General features: G+C 35.3%; 2 protein-coding genes across 4 annotated transcripts; one reads left to right on the top strand and one right to left on the bottom strand.

Annotated features, from left to right (window-relative positions):
- Positions 1 to 1,404: 1,404 nt before the first annotated feature.
- On the top strand, positions 1,405 to 6,188 carry LOC132306636 (GTP cyclohydrolase 1-like). Its single transcript, XM_059804102.1, has 2 exons — positions 1,405 to 1,899; positions 4,548 to 6,188. Exons 1-2 carry the CDS (start codon positions 1,683 to 1,685, stop codon positions 5,717 to 5,719), a joined length of 1,389 nt encoding a protein of 462 aa, XP_059660085.1. The 5' UTR covers positions 1,405 to 1,682; the 3' UTR covers positions 5,720 to 6,188.
- A 1,402-nt stretch (positions 6,189 to 7,590) lies between these two features.
- LOC132306635 (uncharacterized) lies at positions 7,591 to 21,238 on the bottom strand. Of its 3 annotated transcripts, none has more exons than XM_059804101.1 (5): positions 20,376 to 21,238; positions 19,881 to 20,290; positions 10,057 to 10,245; positions 9,363 to 9,969; positions 7,591 to 9,007 (listed from the first exon to the last, which is right to left on the bottom strand). In XM_059804101.1, exons 2-5 carry the CDS (start codon positions 20,082 to 20,084, stop codon positions 8,157 to 8,159), a joined length of 1,851 nt encoding a protein of 616 aa, XP_059660084.1. In that variant the 5' UTR covers positions 20,085 to 20,290; positions 20,376 to 21,238; the 3' UTR covers positions 7,591 to 8,156. The 3 variants fall into 3 exon arrangements, with proteins under 3 accessions (XP_059660084.1, XP_059660083.1, XP_059660082.1); XM_059804100.1 differs by having other exon boundaries at positions 9,363 to 10,245; positions 20,376 to 20,546; positions 21,014 to 21,237; XM_059804099.1 differs by having other exon boundaries at positions 9,363 to 10,245; positions 20,376 to 21,237.
- Positions 21,239 to 22,299: the final 1,061 nt, after the last annotated feature.

Below are 22,299 nucleotides of genomic sequence, written 5' to 3'. Positions count from 1 at the left end.
TGGTCAGGCATGACTCAAGAGCCTATCCAAGCCCTCCTCCATCAGATCAGAAAGAAAACAATGGAATACATGGATAAGATTCCAAAGTTAACTATTCCGGAACCCGAAATCTTTAACCCATTTGATCTTGTTAAAGATATGATCAGAAAACAACAACCATTAATTACCGAAGCTGATTTAATGGTTAAATGCATGGACTTTATGAGGACTAAATTTGTTAAATCCTTTGAATCCTCCACTCCTACAGTAAGAGATGATGCATCCATGGTGTCAGTCTCTAGCCAGACCAGCCAAGACGGTAATCAGTTTTCCTGTCTAGCAGGTTATGCACAAGATCCCAATGAAGATCTTATTTCTGAAGATGAGCCTACAGTAGCAGACTATTGGGACTCTCTCACCGAACACTTGAAGGACAAGATGAATCCACATCCACCCAAAAAGTAAAGATTCCTCTTATCCTGCCGACAGAAGCAGCGAACGAACTTTACCCAAAAGTCTTTGGTTCTACAGTATGACCTTTGTCCGATGCCTACTTTCCATCAGATAAGGCGACAGCACTTAGTGGTGGGCCAACCGACTGCATTATTCCAGCACACGATCCCATGCACTATGCGGACTTCAAAATGTTAATTTCAAGTCCATTTTATGTATAAATAGAGGGCAAAGTTTCCCTTCAATGTAACCTTTCAATTTTCTCTTCTTTCTCTTGTAATATTTCTCTGTATCTGTATTAGCTTGGAAGTTTCAATAAAGAAAGTTTTCTGTAAGTCTGTTCAACTCTTGTTTAAAATTGTTCATAAATTGTTCATATATTCATAAAAAGTTCATATATCGACATCCTTATACCACCTGAAATGAGTTAAAGATGGACATCTTAGATTCTGTAGAAGTTCACGACTGCGTTCACTATTAGCACCTTCAGGGCCAACAAAATGTTGGATGATGGTGGTGATAAGGGTATAAACCGCATCAGGCCCTGCTCCTATATAAAAATAAATATTAAAATAAAAATCTTTAAGATCTTTTCAATTATTGCCGCATCAGATTTGAAATCAAATCTCAATTTTCATTTAATTTATGTGGTTTAATATACACGTCATTTAAAGCCCATGCAATTTATTACATTGTCTGCAATACAATAAATAAATAATTCAAACATACAGTATTTACTTTTGATTTAAATTTGTTACATCAACCATTTAAAAGTAGTTGTTACGTTGTAAATGTAAAGTTGCTGAGTCGTCTTTCCTTTCTTGGCATGTTCCACTCCCGTTTACCCTTTTCCATAAATCGTCTCATGGCGGGTACCAAAACTTCACAGCCGCCAAACCACCTCACCACCGCCCTCCTCTTGTCTCTTTTTTCACCGCCGCCGCCACCACCACCGCCATCACCATTACCATCACCGTAAAGTGACGGAGGTATAACAAACCCAGATCCCCCATTCCCGTGGAAAAGTACCATTATTTTCTGGGTCCCACATTATGTTGAGAAGTAAAACTTGGAAGAAAGAAGGCCTCCACACATTCCACACAGCAACTCCAACCCTACGTTTGTATACTTATAAATACATTAACACACTAGTCCCTGTGTTATCCCTTTCCTCTTCCTCTCCTTCTGGGTAAGTAGAAAACTTTGATTTGTGATTTGGGTCCGACTTGTTCGACCTTTTGTGTCTGTAAATGAGTTGTATCAATGAGGGGCAATTGAATGTGGAGCTACAGAGTAAAGTGAAAGTGGGTGGGTGTGTTGATGTGGGTTTTGATGAGGAACCAGAGACGGTGGCCATTGAAGATGCTGTGAAAGTTCTGTTGCAGGGTCTGGGTGAAGATATCAATCGTGAAGGCCTCAGGAAGACCCCTCTTCGCGTCGCCAAGGCCCTTCGGGAAGGAACCACAGGTGTGGGCCCCTGTTTCATGCACAACCTGTGACTCTATATTACAGTATTTTATTTTATTTATTTAAATTTTTTTTTTTATGGGGTCTAAAGGTTTTCCCTTTTGGTTGAAGAACTGGACAAAATGGGAAATTAATATCTTTATCTCTTTATTCATTGATTGGTATATATGGGTTTGATGTAGATTATTATAAATGTTATTGTTGTTGAAACCTGGCAGCTGGTAATCTGGTTTCCTGCAGTAAGAAAAAGTAAAAAATGTTAGTGTTTACTGTTAGTGTCTTTCAGTTTTGGCTGGTGGAATGGAGAGCATTATATTGACTAATATATTACTTGGATGTATATATTGATGAGATGTTTCTGAATATTAAGGGGTCATTCTTTGATTCATGGAATTCACTCTGTTCAAGTTACGCCAAAAGTTAGTTTTGTGTCTGGTCTATTCTTTACAGCATTCAGCATTGGTTGAATCAATAGTAGATAATGACCTTTTGGTCTCAAATTATTCAATGTTTGGTGATATGATGGTGTAAAGCATTTCCCTGCTGAATCCTGTGTGTCTCTACGCGTATCCATTACGGTTTACATTAACTTTTTATGACTTAAATTTCAGTTCCATGTTGTCGATGGGGGATTCAGCTAGTGCCCATAACAAATAGTTGCAATAAGTCCTTATATTCTGTATTTTCTTTTTTCCTATTATATAAGAATGCTTGACAATTAGGTCATTAATCTAGATCTTTATATTGAAGAACCTGTTAGTCTGAAATTATTGGTGGATTCAAATGTTCTTTGTTGATTTGTAGTTCTTGCTTTATTTTGGGGGCTCAGTTAGAGGGGAAGGTGCCTTTGCGGGAGATGACGCCGTGGAATCCCTTACTGAGTGGGTTTAGGTAACCATGGCATGAAGTAATTCCCTACTAACCCTTTATTTACGTTGGTTTCTGCCTCTTTCCGGATGCTGGTTGAACTAGTTGGAAATTAACATGCTGTAGCAGGAATGGCCCTTATGGCACTCCTCAATGAAGTTTAGTGATGTCAAGAAGGATTCTTGTGACTTGTGGGAGGACTATTACTGCACACTAGATTGTATGTTGTGAGTGATAGTTCATAGAGTTCATAGTAATCGCCAGATGGCAGTAAGAATGTTGTTGTCTTGTGGAAGGCCTTGTAGATCTTTTCCATAATCGAAACCACATTACCCCTATGGGTTGCTACTTGCTACCTCACTTTTTCTGGCAATCTTTAATAAATTTTACTTATCAGAAAGCGAAATACAATAACTAAGAAAGAATATGCTTCATTTTAACTTGTGGAATTGTGGTTTATAGGTCTCTTCGTTTATCATTGGGAATCTTCAATATAAAATAATGCCTTGTAGAGTTTTTGAAAGCTCATGCAGAAAACCAGATAACTGAGCCTAGACTAACTAGTATAAGATTTGTTGAGAATCTTGAGATAACTCCAGAAGTCATTTTTACCTGTAATTTTATTATTAAGACCAACGAATGACGATGTAACATTTCATTTGTGGGTCATCTTTCTCACGTCTATTTTTACAGGAATGAAGCATTAAATAGCAACATTTTCCATTATCAGCTTTGTTTTTTTCATTGGCAAGGAACACACTCACACACCCATAATGCCCCTACAGGGACTTGAAATCTCGACCTTCTCCTTAAGAAGGCGAGCAAGTACCATTAGGCTACACCACCTTTGGACATTATCAGCTTTATTCTCATTTTTCTTTTGGGGTAAGGTTGTTAGGATTGGCTAAATGAAATTTATTTGTTGGTTCGCTTAATGAATTTTGAACTTTTAATTCATGATATAACTATTGTTTTGTCCCATTTTATTTTGAAATAGTAATTGGTAACTTGTTTTATATTCATTCAGCCTCCCTATGTATATATGTGTGTATATATATATATATATATATATTCTCATGTGATCTGTTGTTTTATAGCAAATGTTTCCTCAAGTTTCTGGTATTTAATGGACGTTCATGATTTTTCTGTGGACATTTTAGATAATTCACATCATTTTTTGTTCAATATAAATGATATGGAAAATAACAGTTCTTCCTATTTTCTAATATGAATGAGAACTCCCAGCAATGCAGCCAAATATGCATGACAAATGTGCGTAAAATTGGGAATTTGGATCCTTTTAATTTCATAAAGTATCATTTGGTCAAAGGACCCCTCTCGCGCTAAGCCCAACAAGAAAGTGTGAACCTGGCTGATCCCTTTCAAACAGGTTCTGATATTGATTGTATTAGGCTCAACTTTGTCTTCTTGAGGTCCTTGCAATCGTGCCAATTAACATTTCTTTCAAGTTCTGTTTAGATAATTGTTTTTTGTGTCCAAGGTTTATGTAGCTTTTCCGTGTTACTCTTTGCGTATCTTCATGTTGTGCTATCTACCAAAAAAAATAAAAAATTATGCCAGTATTTTCTTCTGGAAATTCCAAGTTTGTTGAAAGCAAAAGTAAAAGGGAAAAAAAAAGGTTGATGAGAAAAATGAACCTCTGATCTACTATTTTGTGTAAACATAATAGCAAGCACATGATTCTGTATAATTAAAAACTTTGAATTCAGAGTTCCAAACTAAGTATTACTGATTGAGATATCTTTTTTCTACCTTTTCAGGTTATAGACAAAAGGTAAAAGACATTGTCCAAGGTGCTTTATTTCCTGAAGGAGGATTGGAAAGTGGAGTCGGTCACGGTGGAGGAGCGGGTGGGCTTGTTATAGTCCGAGATCTTGATCTCTTTTCATACTGTGAATCTTGCTTGCTTCCATTCCGGGTCAAGTGTCACATAGGTTATGTCCCATCAGGGCAAAGAGTTGTTGGCCTGAGCAAGCTCTCTCGGGTAGCTGATGTCTTTGCGAAACGGCTCCAAGTACCACAGCGTCTGGCAGATGAAGTGTGCTCAGGTTTGCAGCAGGGCATCAAGCCAACAGGTGTTGCTGTCATTCTTCAGTGTTTACACATTCACTTCCCAAATTCTGCATTGCCCTTTCTTGACTCAAACTGCCAAGGATGGGCAAAGGTAATGGTTTCTTCAGGTTCAGGAGCTTTTGAAAATGAGAAGGCAGACATTTGGGGGGATTTCCTGAGTCTTCTAAAATGCAGAGGATTAAATGTGGAGAATTTTCATTCCGGAGACTCTGTTGACCAATCTTGGTGCCCATCTCCGTCTTCCTCCAAGATAGGACCAACCAATTCAGGAATGATTGATGCGGTAGCTTCAATTCTTCGGTCTTTGGGTGAAGATCCAACAAGAAAAGAGCTTGTAGGAACTCCAACTCGTTATCTCAAGTGGCTGATGATTTTTAAAAAGTCTAATTTGGAGATGAAGTTGAATGGGTTTGCTCTTGGTAGAATAGATCCTGTTAAGTCCAATGGGGATGTCGGTCACAACAATGAACAGATCCATTCTGAGCTAAATTTGGCATTCTTGTCCCAGTGTGAACATCATTTACTTCCCTTTCATGGTGTCGTACATATAGGATATTGTTGCGCTCAAGGAGTCGATCCCATTGGAAAATCCCTTCTAGAGTCAGTAGTACATTTCCATGGTTTCAAGCTCCAAGTTCAGGAAAGACTTACCAGGCAGATTGCTGAGACTGTTTCGTCACTTTTAGGCAGAAACATTATGGTAGTAGTGGAGGCTAACCACACTTGTATGGTCTCTCGAGGGATCGAGAAGTTTGGAAGTAATACAGCTACTATTGCTGTTCTAGGTCGTTTTTCAACAGACCCTGCTGCAAGAGCAATATTTTTGCAAAGCATTCCGAACTCTACCATTGAAGGATGATTTTTAATCCAAATACCGCAATAACAAAATTTCAGGACTGCTCTGTATGCCTTATTCGGTTCTTTCAGCTCTTTGGCTCAGTCCTGACACATGCTTGATGGGGCAATTCATAAGCAGATCTCAGGGATGCCCGGTAATGTGGGTCTTGCCCAGAGTTCACTTTGAGATTGCGTAATATGATGATTGAGAAATCGGCAATTTTAATTTACTTTACATATGTAATATGTATAGCATAAAGATTTTCTTCACCAACAAGACTATCAAAGATGGTTTGAGTGTTGTTGAAGTGTCTCGTATCTCGACCCTGGCTGAAAGAGCATTTATTCGGGTCATCTGTATTGTGTTTTCATTAGTATAGTTTGTCAACTGATGCATGGCAGGCCATCTGATTTTGAAAGGGTTGGTCACAATATGCCTTCTTACATATATATATTATATATATATATAATATTTTTTTTTATCTCTTATTCTTTTAGGTATCCCAGATCTCTGAATATACATGAATGCTGGTAGTTATATTAACCAGTGGTTCTTTCCAGATTTCGACTGTGTTATAGCATGTTCTCGATGTAAAATGATCATGCTTTGATGCACATTATATTGGCTTGACTTTTGTTCATGGTTTACTGCTAGCAGCCAGTGTTGTAGCACACGTTCTTAGTTTCGTAGCAACATTTGCGTCTTTATCATCTTGAGTCCTTGACAGTGACCCAGATCATGAATTGGAATGCTTGGAAATCTTCTATCCTATGTTCGGTTGCATGGAGTTGATGCCTTGGAATTGGAGAAAATTTAGTTCAAAGTAGTGTAGCGCATTCGTTCATGGTTTTTTAGCACATTCTCGATGTAAAATGATCATGCTTTGATGCACATTATACGGGCTTGATTTTTGTTCATGGTTTACTGCTAGCAGCCTGTGGTGTATCACACGTTCTTAGTTTCGTAGCAACATTTGCATCTTTATCATCTGGAGTTCTTGAAAATGACCCAGATCATGAATTGGAATGCTTGAAACTATTCTATCCTATGTTTGGTTGCATGGAATTGGAGACTTAGAATTGGAGAAAATTTAGTTCAAAATAGTGTAGAGCATTCGTTCTTAGTTTTGTAGCAACATTTGCATCTTTATCGTCTTGAGTTCTTGAAAACCACCCAGATCGTGAATTGGAATGCTTCAAAATCTTGTAAGTGTATTTCCAGCTCCAACTACTTAACTCATTTTATTTACCAAATCCAAGTTTTTTCATTCATTTCCAGGTCCAGTGTTTCATTATTTTTTTTTTCTCAATTTTTTTTATTATTTATTTATTTATTTATTTATTTTCCGATGTTTCATGTTTAGTTCATCATGCCATCGCACCAAGAAATTTTGCAATGTACCACCCAATGCTATAAATGTAAATTTCTACTTTGTTAACTATTCACAGATGCAACAATTTGGAGCATCTGTGGGGATAAAAAAAACAGAAGACTGGAACAGACCTGACATTCCACATTATTTTCAGTGGTAAATTATTTATACAGAGGCTGATTCTGAACCTAAACTTCGAACTTGTTAATTTGAATAGTTCGTTCTGAATTTTGACTGTTGTATCAAACGATGAACCCCAAATTGAATTTTGATTTGACAATCATAATCCTCTGCATTAAGAAGCATGATGGGACCACGCATTAAACTTTAATCAAGTCAATATCATACATTCATGGTTCCTTGACAACAAATTAGGCATCATAACCCAATGTATTACATGATATATCGCATACACATGTAATTGAGTTGATTCTTGTGAAAATTGTTGAAGACAAAAAGAAAGGTTACATACAATGAGACTCAAATCAGTTTATGAGAAAGTTGACGCCAAAAAGAAATGATACATGAAATGAGACTGCCTCTTCTCTATTTTTCTCTTTTATATACTCAAAAATCAGTTTATGAGATCTATATATTACATGCCAAAATTTTGTAGTGGTGCAAAAAACACCACAGCAATTCTATCATATTTCAGTTGTATGAATTCTCAAAGAATTAGTATACCGAACCATCCGACTCTTCAACAATATAGCCGTGCTTCAGCAACTGAGTCGGAACATCTCATCAGATCTTAACTGTGAAGCCAAAGAAGACTTCTTCCACCGACCCTTTCATGACCACAGTCAGGCAGAAATGCACCAATTGAGGAAAGGAAGCAAAGCAGCCGTTGTGAAACCTGAATCCATATGGAAACACTTACAGGACAAGGAGATCAAGCAATTGTATTTAATGCAGTCAGAAACCAGCACATTTGAATCATTGAACTGATCTGGGAGGGTAATAAAAGGAAAATGCAGCATAACCCTTTAACCTCGAGGCCATTCTGCATAGCTTCCTGGATGAGGGAGGGGAAGGGGTTGCCAATTTGGAGGATGATAGAGGGGAATTGAATCCATTGAATACCAATTAGTAAGGAATGACGTAGGGCAGCGCAGTAACATCTGCAGACTCCATCCTTAGAACTTCATCCCACACATTCGGTGTCCCATCAACCTTTGAAGAATCCAATTTAGGCTTCTTTAGCTGGAGATTATCATTGCCGAACAACCAGTCTTGGTCATCAAAATCTGACCATGCTTCAATCTTGGGTACATAAAGAATTTGGCTCAAATACTTGGAATCAGGGTGTGGAGGTTTCACTGCAACTTTTGCCTTGGCTTTTACAGGAGCAGACAAAGGCTTCATTGAGCACACATTTGGTTGTTGTACCGCTATTGAACCATTAATCTTGGGTTCCTTGTTCTCTTTCTTGTGGTTATTGACCGCCCCTTGCATCTCTGATGTAGATTGAATCGGTAGTTGGTGCACTTCCAACTTCTTCCCATTTTCCAAGACTGGGTGAGAAGAAGAAACCTTATTATCCACTTTATGGTGTGGAGGTCTCACCGATGCTTCAACTTTTGCCTTAGAATGTATAGAAACAAACAAGGGCCTCGTTGAGCAAACATTTGGTTGTTGAGCCTGTATGGAACCATTAATCCTGGTTTCCTTGTTATCTTTCACGTGGTTATTGGTTGTCCCCTGCATCTGCGATGCAGAATGGATGGTGAGTTGGTGCAATTCCAGCTTTCTACCATTTTCCAGGGCTGGGTGAGAGCAAGAAACTTTACTCTCCACCTTGAGGTTATTGGCTGCCCCCGGACTCTCAGATGCAAACTGGAGTGTGGTTTGGCAAGGTTCCAATTTCCTTCCAAGTTCCACGTCTTGATGGAAGGAAGATACAGGTTTTGATAACTTATTGGGCCGAGTGTCACTGTCTGTAATAAAGTTGAAAGAATAAGTTGACATAAAAACTAAGCTGAGTAGATAAATTTAGAACCAAGAATTTTATCCTTAAAAAAGTCCTGTCAAAGATGTCATTTTCAGCCTCAACAGCGACAGTAGTTACCAAATTTTAGCTGGACAACTTTTTTTTTTAAGATCTATTAAAAAAATAAAAAATAAAAAATATGCAGCAACAACAGCATATCCAGGTACCGAACCACTGAAATGCTGCAATGACTCTATTGCCAGCCTTGGTAACAAACACACAGCAGAGTATGTGTATCCAATCACCAGCTGGCTATAGAGGTGCAGCAGTAACTTCAATGCACAGTACAGGGAAGAACTTACCATGTAAAAATCCATTCATAGCCTGCTCCTTTCTTTTGCCAAGATTTCCATCACTGGTAGAACTCTTCTTGTTCTCCTTCAAAAGGTATGAAGGTTTTATATTGTGTATATCTAAAGAATCTTTGCAGCTTTCTCTTGATTCGGGATTCTCTTTATTTGATTCCTTCTCCTTTGCTTTCTCCTTCTTTTCCCTCTCCTTATCCCTATCCTTATTCTTCGACTTTTTTTTCTTCCCTCGTTCTTTATCCTTGTTTCTATCACCTCTACTATCATTATCCTTGTCTTTGTTCCTCTTTTTCCCTTCCCTCTGCTTCTTGGCATCATTGTCTACTGGTATAACCACTCCTTCAACCCTTTCTTGATCCATCTTGGTGCAATTCTGAACAGCAGCACTTTCCATACCTCTTGCCTCAACTTTGTCTGTTTGTCCATTAGCCCTTTTATCATCTTGTCTCTTATACTTCTCTTTTCCTTCTGCCGAATTGCCAATATGGTTCTCCACCACCTTCCTTGGCAGTTCAGCTTTTCTTTGTTCTGTGGCAGCACTCTTCTGAACCATCTCGTTTTCTCTTGCTCCACCTTCATCCCTGATTCTCTTGCCCAACTCCTGCAAAAATTTAGAATCCTTAGTCTCACCATTCTGCAGGCAGGTTGTATCAAGCTTCCCACCATTGTAACACTCTGGTGGCCCTACAATTTTCTTCTCGTCCGAGGTCCTTTTCTTTTCTTTGTCCCTATCCTTGTCCTTCCTGTCTTTGTGCTTCTCTTTTCGGTCTTTCCTTTCTTTTTGCTTTTCTTCGCTGCTCCCTTTGTCCTTCTTTTCTTTACGTTCACTCTTTTCTTTGTCCTTCTTATCCTTGCGTTTTTTCTCTTTGGGTTTCTCCTGAAATAGTATTTGAATTAGGACTCACATGTACATAAACAATCTGTCATAATATATGAGAAACGAAAATTAGTAGTGCATTACTACTAATGATGTCAACTAACAAAATGATAGAAGGTTCAGGAGGAAGAAAGATTCAAATCAAACAAAAAGGGTGTCAAGTTCCGGGATTAGAAGCAAAGTAGTATTTGCAAAGAGTTGTCTTTTTCCCAGATTTTAATCTTTTTGAGATAAGTTCAGAGTGTTTAATACCTTTTCTCTGAAACCCACCAAGTACAAATGCAGATGACTGAAAGAAAAAATACTAGGACGCAAAAAATATAGAACAAGAAATGACAACATTCTAATTTGCATTACCCCACACACACACATAAATATAAAAAGACATCAACTAAGAGCTCAATCCATTTAACAAGCAATATAATATATGACTACCAATTTATCAAAAATAGTAATACAAACAGAATTAGTGATAGCAAATGCACGGTGACATGAAGTAGTCAGTTTAAGAGATAGCAAATGCACTCAAACAAGCCACATACACACAAAAGTAGTAGAAATGTCTGCTTCCCATGGAGTCATAAAAGCATCTATAGAATATGTAGCACATATGCGTTCACATAAATCAATATAGACGATGAATTCAACAATTGGGTTCTATAGAATAAAAACACACAAAAATATATGTATATATAATAAGTTAACATTATCAAGGACATCTTTGACACAAGGTAGTGTGAGAATCATGAGAAATCTATTTCTTGTAACACTAAAATAGTGGTGAAAGTTAAGCCTCTATCATTTCATTCTGGTTATGGATAAATTCTCTGGCATATATTTAAAACAATAAATGGCATCCGTTGGTTCACAGTTAGTTTGTATGGCAGTGACGGTGTTGATTACATTTTGAATCTACAGAGAAACGCTATGGGTGTAGAAAATTTAGGGGCAGGCAAGACTAGAAGATACAAAATTACACAAGTTAGCAAACCCATGATCACCATTGGTAGCAAAAAGATAATATGATACTGAAAATGAACTATGCCCATTGCATCAAGTAGATAGGCCATAAGAAGAAGCCCACAGATTTATCTTCTAGGACAGGTGGATGAAGTGAGAAAATATTGTGTTAGAGAGTGTTGAGTATTATATTACATGCCTGTCTATCAAATATAGCAGCATATTCTATAAGTGGCTACTAAGGACAGAAAATGCTAGGTAGTCTAGATTTCACATGCCCGTGAAAAAAAGAATCTGGAAATGATGACATCGAGACAATTGCGTGAAATAATGAGAAGTCTACAAAGTGGCGAAAAGGAACCAACCCCATGTTCTTTACCGATACTTCTTCTTGTACACATTCAGTTATTTTCCACCATCTCTTTTCACTTATCTTACTGGAATTTCTCTCAAGTGCCCAGGGGCTATAAAATCTACACTCTCACAACTTTCATGGGCAAAATCAACATTCTATAATGTGTAATAAGATTAGAAAAGCACCCCAGCCAATACGATGATTTAGTTTTTCATTTTTCTTCACCTTTCAACGCCCCCCTCCCTCCTTTTCTTCTTTTTTCTTTTTTCTGTGTTCTCTATTTCCTCTCTCGTATAATTAGCAAATGGATCTATAACATGACAAGCAAGAGGCTTTGGCAGCAAGGGTTAAAGGGTTTAGGGTTGACAAAGATTTTGATGCTTGTTTATGGCATTATCTATGCTCTGTTCTTATCTATTTCTCTCCTACAATGTTAGTTCTTCTCAATAACAACATCTGGAAATAAAATGATTGATCACTGCTAAGTTTCTAAGCGCTATATATATCTTCTGTTTCTCTCCCTATACTTGTATGTCTTTCCACTTCAGATTTTATTTCCTGACCTGATTAACGAAAACCTCAGAGATACGTGAAACAACCAAAAGGGGCACAAGCCTAGGGCCAACCATAATGGCTCTATGCTTATGAAGAAGTGAGTGCTCATTTCGGTTCCTCTTTGAAAGACTGAACAAAAGAGGATAATAAAACAATAGAGATGGCAATAGTGGTGTGGCCGACCCCATTCATATGGGATTAAGGCAAGGACGACGACAATGAGATGGCAATAGTGGTCTACTGCATTATGCATTCAGCAACAACTACGCACCTCGTCCCCAAGTATATAGACTAACTACCAAATGATGAAATTGTTTCCTACAGCCTTTTCATATGCCAATCATTCCCCAACTGAGAAACTTTTGACTTGCATAAAGTCAGTTGTGCCTTCTATGAGGATCATATATCAAACCTCATCATTATATGTGCAAAGGGGAGTAAATAGAACTCTATAATTTAATAAGGACAGCAGTTAATTAGAGATGCTTTTCCTGTGGGTTCGGGTCATCAATCTAGTAGGGTTTCCTACATTTTATTGTTTTTGTTTTGAAAACAAACAGGTCAGTATGGTGTTCATGCTCGGGGAAATTTGATCCCAGATTTGTGGCATAAACTCTGAGCAAAGGTTTACTTAAATCTGTCTTTAATATATGTAGGACCATTGCAGATCATCTCTTTAAGAATCTTTATCTCCAAAGACAGAAAGAAAGAATATGAGTTTCAGGACTTTTTATTAATTAGTTTGTAGAGATGATTTTCAGATTTCTTATCCAAGTGTAGGAGTATAGGACAGTGTACGGAATTTGATAGAACTACATTCAAAATTGCCCATGTCAAATCAAATTTCTTAATATTATTGTGTGCAAAAGAGCTTGGGGCCCATTGCAGTTCATGAGTGCAATCTACGTTACAGGGACTCTTTATCTATGTATAGTGCTCCCCATATCTAAAATAAAAAATGTCGATACATGTCATTCCCTTTGGTGTCCTCTCCGAATCCTCCTATAGCATAAAGAGAGCTTATCTATTCTGTTTTCTATAGAGACTCAGAGAGTAGAGTCGAGTTATGTTACACTACAAAGTATTTGAAAAACAGATCAAGATATATCAGAACTGAAATGATAGAGGCTTTATATCTGCGAGACTGTGAGGAGTAATTGAACTTGGCGTTGTGATTGAGCCATACCAGTTACAGATCAATTTGAAAGTGGAAGATCTAACTAACAGACATTTGAGTGCTTTCATGTGATGCAAAGAGGCATTAGGTATCCCCAGCGGTGATGATATCATATACATCTGTACAGCTAAACGAGGAGTAGATCCCGCAAACTATGTTAGTTAAACATGAAATGACATGCATACAAGACTCGGGAATTATTAAAAAAAATTTTGTATTTCCTCCTCTTTCTTCCATTCTATCTAGCACCAATATGTGACAACCAGAATACAACTTGTTTATTATCCGCATCAAGAACCCTTGATACTGAATACCTGCCTACTTAACAGGTAACCCAACACAATCCATGTAAACTGTTTAATAAATAGGTTAGGTTAGGTCATGTAACATGTAACACAACACAACCCTGTGTAATAACTTACGTAAATTCATTAAATAATGCAAAATATTAAAAGATGAGCCGATAGAACTAAAATAACAAATGAAAAATTATGCAGATAAAGTAAACACTTATGTTCAGAGTTTCACTATTATGAATTGACACATATGTACGTGTAATTTACATATAACTACTTCTTACACATATTTAAACAAGTCTGTATATCCCAATTGACCTAGCACATTTAATTAAGCGAATCAAACTGAGTGCAATACCCAAACACGACCTATTTATCTCAATGGTTAATCAAGTTTGACACAATTACAACATGAACACAACAAGTCAACCAAAGCCCACTTACTTCATGTTGAGTTCCAGCCCCGTTGGCAGGTTGACCCCTACCCCTTGTTGAAATATAATTATGAGTATGAAGTTTGTGTCCTACATGGACATGTCGATACTTCTCATATGAAGAGATTAGTGGAGTCGCCCTTTACCACCACATCTAATTTAATCTAAACTCATATATGTCCTTGAATAACAATATCATCATACAATACAATATTGCATAACCTATAATATATTTAGATGAACAAGACATGTCTATCATATCAGTACCCAACACTTGGATACATCTTAAGCCAAGTTCCAACGTCCTAAAATTTGAGGTTCGATGTGACACCTAGAGATACTCCCACATCAAGACTGGATCCAAGCAACATATATTGTAAGAATAAATATATTCAAATAATTCGTGAGTTTTTATGCAGTTGTCAAAAGGAAAAAGATATGTTGGAGATACATAATCTATGAAGATGCAAAAATCTAAAAATAGCTTATAAAGGATAAATCAAATAATGAACTAGACTTCTAATCGAAGCAAAGGGGCCTTGAAAATTCTTTTACCTTCAAGTGATTTAAATCAAAATGTAATAAAAAAAATTAACTCAAAAAGATCTTGTCCCAACTATTTCCCTTCTTCTACTTGAATCATGTTTTGTCATTAGCTCTATTTCAAGTTATACCTTCTGCTAAATCACACTTACCCTTAAAGTGAATCACATCATTCTTACCGGCTGGTGTAATCAAGGATCTTCATTGTACATCTCCAAACCATCGTAATTAATTATATCTCATTTAAACTCTGAGAGGTGCTATTACTAATTATATATAAAATTTTAAATCCAGATTTTTTTCTTTTTCTTTTTCTTTTTCTTTTGGTAGGTAACTCCAGTAGATTTTAGCATCAATAAAAATCCAAAACATCTTAGCCAAATTTCTCTCACTTCATCTCTCATGGGTGCTATTATTGATTATATTTATATCCATTAGACTCTACTACCAATAACATTGGGAAACATGTTAGCTATAATAGATATTACTAATTTTTTTCTTCAACTCATTAACAATAATTTCTTAACCAATTTACTTTAGGCCTTTATATACAAGATGTGTCCCACACATACGGTTGACATGCATCTACAAAAAAACCAATACCCAACATGCATACCTAAATCCAAATAACAAAGCTCTCAAGTATGCCTTTGACACTCCTACCCAAAAAAAAAAATCTAAATAAAGAAGGCGAGCTTGTTCCGATTGCTTGTTTTTTAGTTTTCTTTACAAATTCCAATGTCAGCGCATTAATTTCAATGATTAATATTATTCTCAAATTTTTCACCAATTACAACAATGAATAGCTTTAGTCTAATTGCAATATGATAGTTAATGAGATTATAATAATATGAAATGGAAGCAAATCTGTTCCTCAAAAGATGAACACTAGAGATCATTAATAAATCAATCAGAGAGTCAAATGGATCATTTTGCATGCCGCAAGATGCCTATCTTTTCTTCAGTGAGTAAGAAATGCCTCTCTGTTACAAGCATTAAAAACCATTTATCAAATGATAATGATAAATATGCTAAAGATGTAAGGGAACAAATGGCATAACCAATTTTCCAAATTCACTGCCACGTCTAATGCATTATAATGTTTTAGAATGAGATGAACAAAAATCTCTAAAGAACAAAAACTTCATTTGAAATGGAAGCAAATTTGTTCCTCAAAAGATAAACACTACAGATCTTTAATAATTAACTATCAGAGTCAAAGGATCATTTTGCATGCAGTAGGTAAGAAATACGTATCATATGATAATGATAAATATGCTAAACATGTAAGGGATCAAAAAGTGGCATAACCAAAATTTCAAGTTAACTGCCACATCTATCGTATTATAATGTTCTAGAATTGGATGAACACAAATCTCTAAAGAATAAAAACTTCATTTTCAGGTTTTCTCCCAGATTTTTCTTGCCTATTCAGAAGTGTTATATACATGCAAATGTGCAGAACAATATCTTAAGTAAAGCCAATCAAGAAGCACCTAGACAAGACAGTAGAAAGACCATAAGCATCAATAAGTTCACTTCTCAAAACAGAAGATATAAGACTATTTTAAAATAGGTCTAAAGAATTACCTAGTTAATTTGAAAGGGGGTGAAAACTCTAAGGCTGTATCATAACTAAATGTTATCACCAACCTTGGAAAATGGAGTCATAAACATAAAGGTTATTCAGTGTGTAGAACTAAATAAATTAAGTGTTCCAAATAAAATAAATTAGTAGTAACAACAAACAATTTTGAATTACATGACACCAGATGATCATTAAGAAAGTCAAGTGGAATTCCAATATTCCAGAGCAGCTTCCCGTTTGAGCAATTTCTCCACAAAAATTGACTAAGTTTAAGAAAGATTCTGGTACTTCACAAAAAATTTGCAAAGCAGAAAGGACCATGCCATGTTCTCCTAACAACTAATTGGAAATGCTGAACAGTCAGAATCGGACTGTGTATCAGCATTCTAGCTAATTAGGTTCACTGTCACCAAAAACACTTTTAGACACTAACCTAACAAACTGTAAGGTGAGTTACCAGTTACCACAAAAGCACCTTGATGCACCCTAGGGAAAATCCCTGTTGTTTGGCAAGCCCCTTGCAAAGACAACGGGCACTAAAGACCAAACTCTAAATGAATTTCATAAATGTATATTATATACGTCATATATATAAAATGAATACTGTTAACTTAGTTTAAAGTTATCCTAGTGCAAAATCCAAATATATTAGTAAACGTAACAAAGTTGATCAATATATTTATTATTTCTTATTAATTATATTGATTCATGACAATTGTTACCTTTAAGTACCAAGTTGGTGTAAGAATTTTATTGCACTAGAGTCAGTTTGTTGTATAACGTATTGCATGTGGACATTATAACAGCTAATAATATCAGTCTGTGATTTCATGCTCAATTTAACTTTAACTTCCATGTAAGATTAGACTGTGTAGCGGTTGGCCATATAAGTAGTTGTAAGAGCATTATAATAATGCCATGTCTTCTAAAGTTTTAACATTGGCAACATCATACACTCACAATTTCTCCTTTTCATTTAAAAACCAACTTCATTTTTTTTTATGGGCACGTAAAAATCAACTTTCTTCGTAATAGTAGATGAGATAATTAAAACTATTCCAAAAATAAATTCAATTTGGTACACCATTCAGCATTTCACCAGAAACACTTTAGAAACAAGATAATTAAATCTATTAATTATGAAATTGCAATCAAGAGAGTAGCCTTTTCCAAACATGTGACTGATTTAGTACCAAAATATGCTTTTCATTAATTAAATTAAAAACAGAAAAAGAAACTAAGTTAATTTATACACCTCGAGAGCGGAGATTGTAGCAAACAATTAATGTACAACCTCCACCTTGCAGGCATGTAAATTAACAAGGATAACAAAGTGGCAATGCGGAATTAAGCGGCTAAGGTTGAACCGAGATAATTGGAATAGAGGCTTTCTCATGTTGAATATATTTTTATTATTGTTTTTAGGCCCAAAATGAGATACCGTAACCAAAAATGTAAAGAGAAAGCCAACCTAAAATCACGTGATCATGTCGATGGCAAAACTATAAAAGCATGAACACCAACAAGAGATGCCAAAATGACAAGATCAGTTATGCCGACAGAGTAAATCCGAAAAACTAGGACAACATAGTAAATAAGAAATATATATTTATATTAGAACTATTGTATACGAGTTTCACTAAGCTGGACTTGCACTCCGCGTAAGTCCAGCTTAGTAAACCAACCCTGAGGAACGCATCTGAGATCTTTGTAGCTGAACCAAACTGCCGGAAAATACAGTAAATCATTGATAGGAGGTGGACCGGCATGCTCCACATGCTGCAGGGGCTTACCTGAACCTATACTTTTGTGAGAAAGGTGCTAAGGCGTATTATGGAATATTTTGAACAAGAACTCTAAAACAATATCGAATGTGATAGGCAAGTGGCTTTACTTCTTTAAGATAGTTGATCAAGAAACTATCGCCTAAAGGTGCTTTTACGAAAGCCTATCCCGGTGGCTAAGATCCTTTCCTCACTCTACCTTTAGGAAGCTCAATTCTACCTTTTCTTGTGAGTTTGGGTAAAAATAGAAACTTTTAATGTAAATGTATAAAGATTCTCGATTTATTGGTTGTAATGTTCACGAGGTAGGACATAGACATAGTAAATAAGATATATATATATATATATATATATATATATATATATAACTATTGGCTATACAACTTAAGTTCATTTTATGATAAGTTATACATGGCCTTTTATATATACACACTAAGAATCGCATCAATTGATAATCAACTATGTTGCATAGACAAAAATTTAGCAGGAACAAGACATAAACGTGAATGAACATGTGTATGTATATAGATATGTCTATGCATATACAGACAAAATTATGGTCAAAATTTTCAAGAAATCTTATACAAACCCTTAATTTGATTTTTCTTTACAATTACATATTTAGCACAGTAACAGAAATCTACATCTCAAATATCTAAGTATTGTTATTCAAATGTTGGCAAGTGTCCCAACAATGTCGGCACTGTGTCCGAAATTAAGAATTTCATTTTTAATAATTATATCCAAGATGCCACACATCTCCAACATGGGCATAGATCCTTCTTATAAAGGGCAACTAATATGATAATACAACTTTAAAAGACCGGATTAGAATTGTTCTTAACACATTTCATTACATACATTACTATTGCATAATTTTTTACGGTAACAACTTAAGAGTGCATTCTTCCTATGTTATGCCAACTCAAATATGCATATCGAGTAAGAGCAAGCCTAAGAATCGTATTTGATACACCAACTCTAATATAAAACAAGTATCCCATATTCCCCACTAAATACCGCTCCATACACTAGTAACAAGGACTTTTTTTTCTATTTTTTTTCTTCTATTAGACAGTGTAACAATCATTAACTGGGATGCTGGAGGACAAACTGGATAATTGATAGGCCAAAGTTTTGAGCATGTTCTCAAATTTGAATCTGTATTCTAACATTTGGCAGCTCAATCTTTAACGGTTTTACCACGACACGAACATGGATAGTTCATTTAAGAAGGTATAAAACAAATGCACATATGAAAAAAAACATCCTAAGAAACTACAATTTGAGAGTATTAATAAGTTTTGTATCAACTTACTTTTTCTCCCAAAAACTTGTGAATTGATGTAATTTATTAGCATACATCTACAGGTAAGATCTTAATTACACTTTTTTTAGTGTGAGATATGATTAAAGGAAATGCCCTCATTTGCCAATTTCTTACTATATTAATATACCTCAAAATTATTTTTAATTCATTTAACTAAATTACGTATATCTTACCACAAAAATAACAAATGACAATGAAAATACAAATATTGCCACACAACATGATTCAAAACTTTAAAAATGTAGTTTTATAAATAATGCTCCATGAAACATGATTTCTCTCCCTAAAGGCTTAAACTAATAGCTCTCTGCCTTCTTCTTTTCAAATAATTTTAACTTTCATCATGCATATACCAAAGGGAATTTCAATGAGAAGTTACACCCTTCCTATTATTACCAAAATTTCCTCATTATAGTCCTCCAATGTTTCCTTTTATCTAGGGTCGAAAATCTCAGTGAACTTAAGAACCTTGATGTTACTTTCCAAGCAAATATCGTTGTAGTAAAAGCCATGACATGATAATAATGCAACTCTAAACAAAAGGGTAGAACAATGAAATGAACATAAGTAGAGCTAACAAAGGCAATCAATTAAAAAGATTGTATGTATAAACCTTTGTTAGCAAGTTTGTATCATCAAGTCTAGCCTTCTTTTCATATCCTGGAGGCGGAAATGGAAAGCAGCGAGACATTGCACGCGTGATCACAGAAATGGCAAAAGTGACACCTTCCACCAACTGAAAAGCTTTATCTAGTATCCGGTAAGGCTGTTCCAAAATGGAAAAAGACCAAAAACAGCTCTTTTGTCCATGCAACATGTCATCTCCAGCTAGAACATAGCTCCATGATCTTCTCCAATCGACCCCAAATCAAAATTTCCAAAATTAAACAATGAACTCCTTCTGTTGGAACCAGAGATTGCAAAAATGAAACAAGCACTGATCAAATCTACAGTAACTAATGAAGAGTGCCTATAGCAATCTGATGCTTTGTCTGTCCTACCAGGTGGATAGATAACCATCACCTGCCCATTATCAAAAACTAATATCAGGATCATTTCCTGACTATATAACATCAACAACTTATAAGGTAAAGGTAACCAACATAACCTTGGAATGTCAAAACTTGTCAACTCTTCAAAAACCACATGTGCAAACTCTAAAACCCATCTGATTCCATTGTTCAAATCCAATCTTCATCGAATCCTTGTGCAGATTCAATTTGCAGACTCACAACCGGAGCTACTGGATCCACAATATGAACTCCCAGAAACTCCAACACTACACAAGATTCAACTAACCAATGTTTATACTATTGCAATGCTCAGTTCTTAACAATAATCTGGTTTTTATTCTTATAATAACCCTAATAATTTAAAAATGCAATTAGGGTTAATTCCAGTAGCGATCTGAAAAGATCAAATCAACAAAAACAAATCAAGCACGAAACACAGAAGAAGAAAAAAGAAAAACCCTACATTTAAATCATCAAACCCATAAAAATATATATTTTTTATTTTTAAAAAAAACCCAATTTGAAAACACACCCAAAGAGTTGCAAGAAGGGATTGAAAGGCTCGAAGGTGGGGAGTGTAAATTATAATAAATCAACGGACAAAACGTGAAGTACTATTGGGTTTTTAAGACATGGTCTGATAAAAAGTAGACATTACGAGAAGAGATACAGAAGATCGAATAGAGAGAGCACAGAAAGCAACAAATATGCGAAGGTGTCTCTCTGTGTGTACCTCTCTTTCTCTATATATATATATTTTTGTGTGTGTAAATATGGGTTTCTGTACGTGTTCTCAGATCCTCGAAGTCTCAATGTTTGATTTGAGTTATCTTCAGAAAGGATTGCCCCTTCTCTCGCCCCCTCAGCCTCCAGAAAAAACCCCAAAAGGGAAGAGAAGCTTCAAAAGAGGGACAGGGTCGTATTTATAGAGAAAAAGAGGAGAGAGAGAGTGTAGAGAGAGAATGTTGTTAAAATGAAGAATCCAGACGTGGAGAGAGAGAGAGAGACCGCTCTGCTGTAGCCTGTAGTAACACCTTACAGGAGGGTTTTTCACTTGTTTGCTTTTGAATTGTAAAATTAATTTTATTTTTAAATCCGGGCAAGAAAAAATAAATACTAAATTATAATTTTTGAGGGTGACAAAATTTAAAATTACTTGTCAAAAAAAAAAAAAAAATCAATTGAAACTCCAAAAATGAATGACCTTCAAAAAAGATAATTTAAGCAAATTAACTACTAATTAATTGTAATTCAATTATTTTTTGTCAAGTTTAGTATTTGAAAAGTCTAGAGTTCAAAATTAAATTTTTTTTTTTCGAATTTAAAAATTCACACACTTATTTATACGTGTAAGGACATAAAATACGTCACTTTGAAAGATTGACAGGGTATGAGTGACTCACAACCCTTGGCAAGAAATTTTGCAAAGACTAAAAGGTGTAATGTGAAAATATGTTAATTTTTTATCATTCCAAATATATATATATATATTACCTACTTGATTTCTTCAGTTATGCCAATCAAAGGTAGCTATCATGTTTATATACCATGATAAAAGTTGAAAATATGTGGACCAAAATTTTCGAAATGGAACTCTGTTTTCTTTTTATTTTCAATTTTCTTCTTCTTGTTATGAGTTTTGTCTTTTGTTTTTCAAGGTCAAGTAATAGTATTCTACTATTTCTCAATACAAAATAAATGATAACCAATTATAATGAAATAATATCCAAATAATTTCAATTGGTAATTTGAAATTGAAATTGAAATTGAAAGTTTGATCTAATTCTTTTTTCAATTTAATTCTAAATTGTCAATTTTTATAATTTTAGACCCTAACATAAATAACTTTTTTTTTTTTCCATAAGTGACTTTTCATTATAAGCAACCAAATGCCTATATATATATATATATATATATATATATATATTCATTTGAATATTCAAAATAAACACACACATGTACAGGAATATACATGATTCGGTACTAAGGCCTAAATCTATGACTAAGGACTACAGTTTT

Source organism: Cornus florida, unplaced genomic scaffold, assembly GCF_030987335.1.
Source record: "Cornus florida cultivar Cherokee Brave unplaced genomic scaffold, ASM3098733v1 CherokeeBrave_3.0.0_Hap2_Chr05, whole genome shotgun sequence".
NCBI classification, from domain to species: Eukaryota; Viridiplantae; Streptophyta; class Magnoliopsida; order Cornales; family Cornaceae; genus Cornus; species Cornus florida.
The sequence above is the reverse complement of the archived record's forward strand: the minus strand, read 5'-3'. Positions and strand labels throughout refer to the sequence as shown.